The 11,900-nt window shown below is 38.1% G+C and overlaps 1 protein-coding gene across 1 annotated transcript; it reads right to left on the bottom strand.

Moving 5' to 3' along the window:
- Positions 1 to 2,581: 2,581 nt before the first annotated feature.
- On the bottom strand, positions 2,582 to 4,675 carry LOC113747595 (transmembrane protein 272-like). The gene is made up of 5 exons (XM_027287682.1): positions 4,586 to 4,675; positions 4,348 to 4,427; positions 3,957 to 4,007; positions 3,699 to 3,866; positions 2,582 to 2,777 (listed from the first exon to the last, which is right to left on the bottom strand). The coding sequence occupies exons 2-5, from the start codon at positions 4,370 to 4,372 to the stop codon at positions 2,605 to 2,607; spliced, it is 417 nt and encodes a 138-aa protein (XP_027143483.1). The 5' UTR covers positions 4,373 to 4,427; positions 4,586 to 4,675; the 3' UTR covers positions 2,582 to 2,604.
- Between the last annotated feature and the right edge of the window lie 7,225 nt (positions 4,676 to 11,900).

Here is an 11,900-nt window from a genome sequence, read left to right as displayed (position 1 = left end):
CTCTGACATAGTTACAATGGATCTAACCTACAGAAGGTAAAAGAGTAGAGCGTCAGTAATCGCTTATCAGTAATAAAAACAGATCAGCAAGAATATAAAATAAAGAGTAACTTAGATTGGACATAATGACTAAACAAAATCAAGCACAGTAAACGAAATGTCCTATTAATGTTAAGTTTAAAAGGAAAATTTTATATATATCTATATATATATATATATAAATAATAATCAGGTTATATTGTACCTTTCTCTGTCGATCTCTTCCTTGCTGGAAACTAATGTACTGCTGTGACATCTATGGGTTGTATAGAGTTCACAGTAGGTGAAAAAGGAGAAAAGTCGTAAACTCCAATAATTCAGCCTTTATCTAGTTTTTTATAGACATTACATCATGTTTTTACAGTTCAATCCGATCATCTTTGCTCAGCAATTCAACTTAAATAACTTCTAACACAAGAAAAAAATATGTATAGCTTTTCCTCTATGTCTGCAGTTCCAGTGGGAATGAAAGAAAGGAAAGTTTCCAGGTCTTTTTTTTTTAAGATTTTTTTTTCAAGCTCTTTTGAGTAGAGACAGCTGAAGAGGACGACTTCATTGCAAGACTAAAAAAAACAAACACACAAAGCAGTTGGTGTGAAAAAAGTTGACTTTTCCAGGATTTTCAAGGTTAGTCAATTAGCCAAGGCAAACAAAACCAAAAGAAAAATCAGTGAGGCAAAAATCAGGTGACAGGGTTGGGTGAAGATTGTGCACCATATAATAGATGCCGCTGTCACATAACCCCCTTTCTCGCTTTGTCTTCCCTTTTCTCGTCTCCATTCTCACACAGGAACCAGGGGCTCTAATCCGTAGAGTCGTAGAGAGACGGTTCCCCCACTCAGAGTCTCCATCCCCCCAGGTTCCTTCCAGGATCCCTCCCGTCAACCTCAGGACCACTCTGACGATGGTCCCGCCTCACCCCTCTCACCTTTCCTCCCCTCATCCCTTCCTCCCTCCCTTCATCCCTCATCCCATCATCCCTCCATCCCTCAACCCCTCTAACCCGCCCGCTTCCCTAAACCCTCCCCGCAGCATATCACCCATGCTTCCCGAATGTCACTCGTAATAAACATGTTTAAACTTCATCTGTACGGGCGCGGTCCTTGTTAGTGAAAACTGAATAGTAGAGTTTCATGTTAGACCTGCTTGTGTGTAACTGATCATTATGAGGCTATGGAAACTGATTCAACTGCATTTTTACTCTGTCTTGTCTCTGTCTCAGACAAAGAGGAACAAGTTTTTCTTGCCTCAGTTTCATAAATAACTGAAAACACTTGTTTGAAAGTTGTTCCCACAGTTCCCACAAAATTAGCCATCATGTTTTTCTGAGCCCACTGCAGTCGTCGTGGGAATTGTTTGAGGGTGGCCAAATCTGCACTCAAAATCAGACACAAACTTACAGTACTTAATTTTGTCTTATTTTTTGTGAAATATCCTGTGTTGTCACACATTTAGCAAGATACCATTTCACACTTTATCTGCAGAAAGAGCTTTCCTTTTTCCCCATTGCATAAAACCTGTGACTTGCTTAATAACGTGGAACAACCGCCCTTTAGTAGGTTCCTCTTAATTAGGCTCACTTGGCAAACAAATTACCAAACCTATCCGAGACTGATTTCAGTGCCAGGGGAAGACGCACAATTGAAAACTTTCATTGGAAAACTAAAAATCAAATGTTTAATTGTATTTGATAGATAAATAAATTAAAAAATAAATGATAGTTGACCTTGTGGAACTTTCTCCCATCTCCTTACTACATCTCTGGAGCTCAGCCACAGTGATCTTTGGGCTCTTCTCCCACGATTGCTCAGTTTGGCTGGACAGCCGGGTCTAGGAAGAGTTCTGGTCATCCCAAACTTCTTCCATTTAAGGATTATGGAGACCACTGTGCTCTTAGGAACCTTGAGTGCTGCAGAAATTATTTTGTAACCTTGGCCACATCTGTGCCTTGCCATAATTCTGTCTCTGAGCCCCTTGGGCAGTTCCTTCTACTGTACCTCACGACTCTCATTTGCTCTGACATGTACTGTGAGCTGGTCTTATATAGACAGGTGTGTGCCTTTCCTAATCAAGTCCAATCAGTTTAATTAAACACGGCTGGACTCCAATAAAGGAGTAGAACCATCTCAAGGAGGATCAGAAGAAATGGACAGCATGTGACTTAAATATGAGCGTCACAGCAAAGGGTCTGAATACTTATGACCATGTGATATTTCAGTTTTTCTTTTTTAGTAAATTTGCAAAAATTTCTACATTTCTGTTTTTTTCTGTCAAGATGGGGTGCCGAGTGTACATTAATGAGAAATAAAATGAACTTTTTTGATTTTAGCAAATGGCTGCAATGAAACAAAGAGTGAAAAATTTAAAGGGGTCTGAATACTTTCCGTACCCACTATATGTTTGTTTGGTGCTTAAGGTGATTTAAGGATCTCCTTTTCCAGTATTTTTATGAAAAAACCCAAATGAAAAATAGGTGAATATTTTGATGTTTACTGTCATTAAATCCACCAACCACCCTATACGTTTGTTGGGCTGGAGTTTTTTCAATCATCGCTGAAAAAAAAATTAATATAAAAAATTCACAAAACCGACAGCGCAAATGATTAAACCTAGCACGATGTAGTGCAGGGTTATGGTCCAGAAGGCAAACTGGTAGAGCGTCTTGTTGCAGTAAGGATCAGTGCTAGTTGTTGTCTCATTGTAGTTGGGTTCATAGATGGAGTAAATCCACACGTTACCTCAAGGAAAGGAAGCAAAAGAGAATAATTACTTTTCACATGGCAGTTAAACAACAACATATTATAAGTTGTACATTATAAAACAAAACAGTGAGCTTAAAGATGCTAAAACACTCCATATAATTCAGGGGTACTAAAGATACAGTCATTAATTCTCTGAAGCTTCATAACTACGATATACATTCATGAAATATCAACAGGAAATGTTTTGGAAAAACCTAATGTAAGAGCTGCATTCATCATTTCATTGACCACTTGAGGGCAGAAGAACTCAACCTGACAGAGACACATAATTGCTCGTAATGGTTAGACATTTGCATTTATACATCCAGCAGACATAGAGTAATGTTTTAATTTCAGTAAGAGACACTTAATTTAAAGCATCTAAAGTTACCCCTAAATTCCACCGGGCACAGCCAACAGAGCTGATCATGGCTATGCTAGACAATGTTTGGGATTTAGTCTGTCTGTCTGACCAGGTCAGGCAACAAAGGGCAGATTGGGCTGGTCAGAAGTCAGGCATATAAACAGCATGATCAATTCTGAAAATAAAATACCCTCTGCAGACTTCTGATCACAACTGACTGTAAAAACAGACAAGAGTGAAACAATTTAACTACGTAGCCTACTTACTCACGTTAAGATGCACATAAACCAAGAAAAAATGACCAAATCTGAGCAAATTTGCAAGTCAGAGTCTGGTGGGCAAAATGTGGATTTCTAAAATCTTACTGGAGAACAGACCAAATCAATACTGAGGCTACAGAGCCATGCCTGGTAAAACCAGGGCCTTAACTTGTTTTTTAAGGTAATAGAAAATGTGCCCAAAAAAGGCTAAAAAGCTGCAAGCAACACCTTTCACGTTACAAAAAAAGTCTGATTGTGCTTTGGTTAGACTATCACTCCAGCCTTTCAGCTTACCAGCGATGAACCAGCCAAATAAGAAGAGAGACACAAGGCCAAAGCAGGCTTTGTGAATGGATGAATGCCAGGGCAGCATGTAGAGTAGCAGCATCAAGACGCCTCCATTTACCAACAGAAAGATGGGGATGTAGTTCTGCTTGGGACAGTCAAGTCGGCACGCTAATCCTGTGGGACACAAAGTCCAAGCTGTGATTCACTTCATCTGCCTTATCTATTAAATGACAATGCACAATTCTGGTTGCTCTGGTCACTCACCCATCACTATCTGACTAATGGGGATGATGGACGCGACCATACAGAGACATACTGAAAGGGAGACAGAATATATTAAAGTACACCTGCAGTGACTTTACATGTGGTGAGGTTAATTTAAAGATCCAGTGTGTACGATTTAGTGGAATCTAGTCTCGAGATTGCAACCAACTGAATACCCCCTCGCCTCACCCTTGCTTTCCAAGCTTGGAGAAGAAGCCTGCTTTCTCTATAGATATCAAAGGTTCATTCTTGGGTAACAAAAGCTTGAAAATTCTTATTTTCTGGTGATTTAAAACATACCAGTGAATATTATATTCTGCCAATAGATCCTCCTAAATATTACACACTGGACCTTTAATACATGTAACTTTTGCACATCGCTGTCTCTCACTTGTTTTCTTTGTTGGTTCAGACATTTCACAAGAAGTGTTCTTTGTTGTTCCACCAACGTACAAACTATAGGTTACTTCCCTGAAAATAGAATAGTAGAGAAATAAATAAAATAATATATAAATAACCAACAAATGCACAGTAAACTAAATGTCCTATTAATGTTAAGTTTTAAGAAAAAGGTAGTAAATGATCAAATTCTGTAAGTGATAAATAATAATAATCTGGTTATGTTGTACCTTTCTCTGTTGATCTCTTCCTTGCTGGAAACTGATGTACGGCTGTGACTATCTATGGGTTATAAACAGTTTACAGGAGGTGTGTGTTTGGTTTTAACTTCCTGTTCTATGTCTTTTTTTCTTGGTGCTTGCTTTCTGTTTCATGTTTATCACACCAGTGTCTGGTAATGAGGAGAAAAGTCGTAAACTCCAATAATTCAGCCTTCACTTTTAATATATTTTATTATAGTACATTTATCTTTATACGTTTTCATAGACTTTATATTATGCTTTAACAGTTTGATTCAATTATCTTTGTTTGGCAATGCACTTTTATGTCCTTAGTATATTAAGTATTAAACATTTTATTTATATAGAAAAAGCTAGATTTGACTTAAATAACTTTAACACAAGAAAATATATAAAGTTTTCCCTCTATGTCTGCAGTCCTAGTGGGAATGAAAGAAAGGAAAGTTTCCAGGTCTTCTGGTCTGTGTTGAAGTGAGGCAAAAGCAGGTGACAGGGTTGGGTTAAGATTGTGCACCGTATAATGGATGGCTAAGAGGAAATAAGGAGCAGGTGAGCAGGGTGGGTGTGGAGATCAGGTGAGTAGAGTTGGCAAGAACCCACTGAGGGTAGCTAATGGACAAGTGGAGAATGACTTACTCACAGCCAAGCATGAGGAAGTGTGTAGGATTTAGTGGAATGTAAACTTAAGATTGCAAAAAAACTGAATAGTAAAGTTTCATGTTAGATCTGCTTGTGTGTAACTGATATCTACAGACTTACTTTGGGTGGATTGTCTCAGCTGGTGTGGTCAGGTCTGATTGTGGAAGTCGTACAGTGTCACTTTCAGCTGGTCTTTGAACTCATCATTCGTGTCTGCATACTTGTTTTCACTTACTGCTTGTCTGTGAGCCAAATAAACTTTTTCTGATCACGGTGCACAATACAAACATATTCTGCTCTACTGACGGGAGCAGCAGCTTCAACAAGTCACTTGCATGTTACATTTTCTCTGTCACGTTTCTCAGCTAGTGGTAGAAAAAAAAATCAAGACTACGTGATGAACATTTGGTGAGAACAGCTTTTCAATAGTTTCAAGAAGAGATCGCTTCCCCTGATTTTTCTTCATCTCAGCATGATCTACGTGAGATTACACATGACTTGTGGTCAAACAAACCATTTTTAACATCACCCTGAAACAGCATTGAATGATTTACAGAAAAAAACATTTCCCGTTTCTAGAGTCACCACAAACCACATGTTACTTTCTCTTTTACTTGATTCTGACAATGACACAATTCAACACATCACAGTTAATACACTGTGAAACTGATACAGTTCTGCCTGTAAAGTAAGTTTAGCATTGTGATTAAAACGTTACATAACGGGAACCGAGAAGGGAAAAATCAAAAGTGTTGGAAACAAAGCACTGCGTTAGGTATCGTTAAAGAAATCAATGTGTGGTAAAGTGCATTATGGAGTAAGATTGGAGGCCATTTCAGTGGCTTCCTGACAGATTATCAACAAACATGAACATTAAAGTTAAAGAAAAGTACAAAATCATATCACACAGATCAGACATTTTTATCACTATCCTGTACAAATATAAGCACAATTCCTGACTCCACATGTAAACAACATGACTCATGTTGTGGAAAGGTGATGACTGAAAAGAATGCAGCTTCAGCAGAGGTAGAAAGGGCTCAGCATTGTGACAACACTTAGAGGAATGATTTATGATCAGTGTTAAAATCTACAGCATCTTGAAGTTATCTACCCGAGCCGTGACATATTAGTCTTGTGTAAAACATTAACCTGCATTAACAAGGGTTCATTTCATGCCTAAACTGTGCAACAGCATCGTGCACATGCCTTCTCTTTCCTTTGTTGGTCTCTAGACGTCGTCATCGGGGTCGGCTCGGCCACACAGGTAAAAACAGACGAGGGTACAGCAACCAACTACGATGAACAGAGCAATGAAGATGTAGACCAAGGTGGTGACCCAGAAGGCAAACAGGTACAGTGTCTTGTCGCAGTAGGGATCCACATTTGTTGTGCTCTTGTTGAAGTTGGGCTTGTAAATAGAGTAGATCCACACGTTACCTAGACAAAAAAGAAACCCAAAGTGAAATAAACTGCAGTTCCTCGAGCGGCCACTTGAGGCTGGCTACGGAACAAGTCAGGCTCCATGACGATGGCTTACAGCAGTGCAGGTGCAGCCTGGAGAACCTTGAAAATGGAGGTAAAGAGTGATATTTCCTCAATCGAGGATATTGATTTCTTAAATCAGACATAATCGCACTTTGACCGTGTGCATTCTGCACTCGTGAAGTGTTAATAATTAATCTGTGTGAATTTATGATAGTGGTTTGACTGCTGGTCATATTTCTGTTTGAGGTATCCAACTGATACACCTGCAAGTATTTACTCGTGCTGTGGTATGTCAAAAAAGCCAAACATCACCATCACCACGGTGCAATGTTGCCTAGTCATGCTTCTCCTCCGTGGGCGCCTACAATGTTTTTAACTCACCAGCAATAAACCAGCAGAAGAGAAAGCAAGTTATCAACGAGTTCCAGGTGGCGCAGATTCGACTGAGCGGGTTGGTGGATCCGTCTTTGGGCTCTTGGGCGCACGGCAGACAGGAGAGCAGCGCCAGCACCAGGCTAAAGACCCCCATCACGATCAAATAGATGGGGATGTAGCGCTGCCGTGGACAGTCATCCAGATATACTGCACCTGTAAGGGGAAAAGTGATGACAGGGGATTAGGGGTGTCATATTTTTACAATATACATGAATAAAATGTCTGTAAACCCGCATCACGCACTCACCAATTGCAATCTCGGCAATGGGCATAACACAAAGTAAAATCTTTGAACATGCTGCGAGAAGAAAAAATATATTTAGGCAACACATTTTGAATACTTAATCAGCAAAACCAAACTTTGACAGAGATGTGTATGACCCTGACGGTCAGTTAAATCTCACCTAGTATCGGCGTTGGGGGTTGGGGACGGTCGTTGATGCGTCGAACGAGCCAAGTGTTTGACATTATTGGTAATGAGGTCTGTAACTTACAGAGGAAGATAAAGAACAGAGATGGAAATGTAGACTGACATTGTCTATACTGTTAAAAATTTAAAGTCTGCACGCTGAAGGCTTTAAAAGTGCAAAAGGTTTTGAGTGTTTAAACCTGAGATAGCAAAAACATCTAAAATATTTCCTACTGGGAAGATGATACTCGATACCTCGTTCAATACCACGGCGAAAAGGGAAAAAGTCTTTGGCACACGTGATAGGAATGTTTTTCTTTTTCAAATGAACACACAGGACAGAAAAACTCACTGACACATAGAGTTGCACAAAAGTTTCCCACAGAATGTTTGACATATTTTAAGTAGTTAGTTATTTTAGGTATTTACTTACAAACTACTTGAACCTGCTCAACCTATTTTTTCTTTGGTCATTTTAACACACTGTTTCCTGACGTTTTAGAGACAAAGAGCTCAATCAGGGTTCCTACTCTTTTTTTTCTGACAATATGGGACGGCACATGCTCACAAAAAGTTAGCATTTGCTCCTGACTGTTAACTGTGAAAGGCTTTTTTTTTTGAGCCTCAAACTAAGAAATCAGTATTTGGTCCGGTGAATCAACCAATTCAAGTTTCCTCAAACCGTTGGAAGTTTAAATCAAGTAGGAATTATTTGACTTTACAGAAAATAAATCTTCTCTTAGGATGTTACAAGAAATAGAAAGTGAAAGTGTTCACTGCACATAAAATTAACATTATACATGTAACCACAACAACAAATTTAAATGTAATCATCAATAGGCTCTATACATGTAGATCTATGCATCTACAGCATTTTCACTGCTCAAGCACTAGAGGAAATGAACTCAGTGCAAGTCCATGTCAAAACATCTAGGTTTTGGTAGCTGCTGAAAATTTCCAGGACAACGTGTGTATTTCCAGGATATTTGGTCATTTTTGGTTATTATTTCCAGATTTTCCAGGACACATGGGAACCCTGTTAATCTATTAACTGAGAAAAGACTCATAATCAGCTGCATAATCAGTAAGGACACTAAAAAAAGAAAATAGTTGCACAATCCCGATCGTAATAAACCTTTCAACACATGAACATTATGACACTGGATTTATGTGTTTGTGCTTGTAGCTCTAAGTAAGTAGTGTATCATTAAGATTCAGCGAAAGTCTCACAAGTCAATTTTCATTATTGATTATTCAATTAATTGTTTAGTCTATATTTGTGTAAAAAAATAGACTAAGACATTTCCCAGAGCCTCAGGTGACGTCTTCAAATTGCAATTTTGTTTGACAACAGTCCAAATATCTCAAATATTTCGTGGTCATTGGTAGAAAACAGGCAAAAAAATTAGTAAAACCTCAAATTTAAGAGGCTGAATATTTGTAATTCTTTCTCGACTGATGGCTAAATAGTTGACTCATGGCAGATAATTATTAAACACACTTTAAACACATTAAAGTCTCTTTACAGTAACGTTGTATAAAGCTTTTGGGGGGCTCCAGAGAGAGCTGTTTAAAACTTGCCTCAAGTGATGTCACCTGAGTCAGAGTCGGTTGGGTCTGAAGACTAAACCTCTGTATCGGGCTGCGATGATAACCACATGACTGCATGACTGCAATACCACGACCATGCGATGCTGACCATGGAGACATAACCACAGTTTCTTTGCTATGGTAAATCACATGTTACTCTATTGCACAACTTGTTGTCAGCAGTTCCTCAAACGTCCACTTGAGGCTGGCTACAGAACGAGTCAGTCTCCATAAGTCCCCATGTTCAAATGTCCAACTTCACAGCAGAAATAAACATGTTTACAGCCTGGTACAAAACACTGTTTTGGGTCTCTAGGTTTGGTTTAGTTAATTTTCTCGTTCATGACAACTGTAGGTTTACTAATGATCCACGTCTTTGCCAATCTTTAGATTTTAGAATAACAACCTAGGTTCAAATAAAATAAATGACTGAGGGCTTTCCTCTGAAAAGGTCTCAGGCTGAAGCCATGGTAACCCTGATGCCATCTCAATGACATTATCGGAGTCACATGACAGCCACATGACAACTAAACAGCTATACAGCAGTTTTCAGGAGCGATACTCCCACATGAGGAGTCTATAGAGTTTCCCTTTAAGTATTTAGGGAAATTACCAACGTTAAAAAAGAGTCCTGCATTTGAATGTTGAAGACATGCACGTGGCCGCTCATTAGGAGTGACTTAATCACTTTAACCACGATACATCGCAGCCTAAATTCAATTTAGTTTGAATGCAGCTCCTGAAATGAGTGGCTGAAAATATGATTACAGAGGATGATTACAGTGTAGGTCTATGACACAAGTTCTGTCCACACACTTTTACATTTAACATGGCAGCAAAGAGGTGTGACAGCATTCCTAACAAACCTGGTTAAACCAAAACAACAGTAAACAGAGAAGAGGATAAGACAACCTGTAAACTTCAAGAGAATACACACATGAACTGATTTGGTGTCTTTTTAAGTGATTCCAGTCAAATTATTATTGACTATAAATTATTATTCCTAATAAAAACAAACTCAAACATACATATGGTGGGAAAATTTGACTTTTCTCTGTAAAGTTTCGAAATCAATATTCACATTTATGAAACCTGACTCACATGGTGAACAAATGCTGTCAGACCAGTAAACCTCGCCTTTTATTTAAAGCTTTCCACAAACTCCTCCACCACGCCTCGGTACTATACCGACACAAAGTCAACTTCTGGTGTCTGATGAACGGGTTAGATCTACAAACACACACGCACACTATCAATGCGTGGAAAAGTAACACAATTAAACCCCGACACTTACCTTTCTTTACCTTTCCTCTGTGTGTTGCTGCTGTGAGTCTCTGATCTGCTCACAGCCGCGCCTCGGAGATGCCAAACCCCCGCGCATGCCCAGAGAGGCGCGCACGCTGTCAGCTGATTGTAAACTGAAGTGTTGGCAAAAACAAAAAAAACAAAAAAAGTACCCAGATTTTTGCAGCACAGTGTAGAAATACTCAAGTCAAGTCATGCCTCATGTCAAAAGTCACGTTTTAATTAATCCACAAAAAGTAAACTTTACAAACAGACACATTTATTATGAATTTAACCAAGAGATCAATAAAAATGCAACTTTATCCATCATAATTTAATTCTTGATGACATTTTGTGTCATTAATATTAATCTACAAAGTATGTAATGAAGTAAAAAAGTACAATATCTGTATCTGAGTTGTTGAAAACAGTGAAAATACTCAAAGTAACTCAAAGCTGTACTTAGTTACTTTACATTTACAGGCGGAAACATGTATATTTCTTTACATTTCTTCACTTTCGGTTCATGATAAAACACCAAATTACTGCAATATTGCTGTGCTTTCTTTTTTATTATTATTTACCTGAAGTCCAACCTGTGGCTTGTGACCCCGCCTCCCCCAAAGAGTTCCTCAAAGAGCGTAGCATAAAAATAATCATACATGTCTCTCTATGTAGGTTTAGTTTTCATGATTTTTCTCACGGCTTTACTTTATTTCTTGTGATATACCAATTTTTTTTTTCATTTTGGGGCATCTAATAATAATAAACTATGTTCCAACTAATATCCACTCTAAAGTCATCAGCTGTGATGAGAGTGTCAACACCTGTTAAATTTTATTATTAATATATTTCATTTTCATAAAAGTCTGGAACTTGCTAAGCATTTCTCTATGTGAAAAAAGGTGCAAATGCTATGACTGAACTAATGACTACCTAATAAAGTAATAAAGTTTTGAAATCTAGGCTCACTTAAAACTGTTAAAGCTGTAAACGTTGTAGTGTGATGAAATAGCAGAATAGACTGATACACATAAACACTTCAAATGCAGGTGGTTGTTTGAGATCCTTCTCTTCTAAAAGCAGAACTCAAATAAAACTAGCTCAGGCTTGTGATAAGCAAATAAGAACCGATAACGGGTGAATGAACCTTTGCTTTTTATCTTGTGTTTGTGTAATTTGCATTGAAATGGGTGTGGTCTTAACTGTGCCTACATACACAGTAGTTTCCTGAGAAAGTTATGACAGTGCACCTTGAAGAAATTAAACATATGAAACTATAACTATTATATTGTCCTTTTTGAAGAAATTAAACATATGAAACTATAACTATTATATTGTCCTTTTTTTTCTTACACAATATCTCTCATTTAAATGTTTTGTGATATTTAGTTAAAAAATTAAATAAAGATAATGAAAACACTCACACAATGTTAATTATTTAATCGTAAGAAAATGCAA

The sequence above is a fragment of the Larimichthys crocea genome, chromosome XIV, assembly GCF_000972845.2.
Source record: "Larimichthys crocea isolate SSNF chromosome XIV, L_crocea_2.0, whole genome shotgun sequence".
In the NCBI taxonomy this organism is placed as follows: Eukaryota; Metazoa; Chordata; class Actinopteri; family Sciaenidae; genus Larimichthys; species Larimichthys crocea.
Note: the sequence above shows the minus strand (reverse complement) of the source record. Positions and strands in the feature narration are given on the sequence as shown.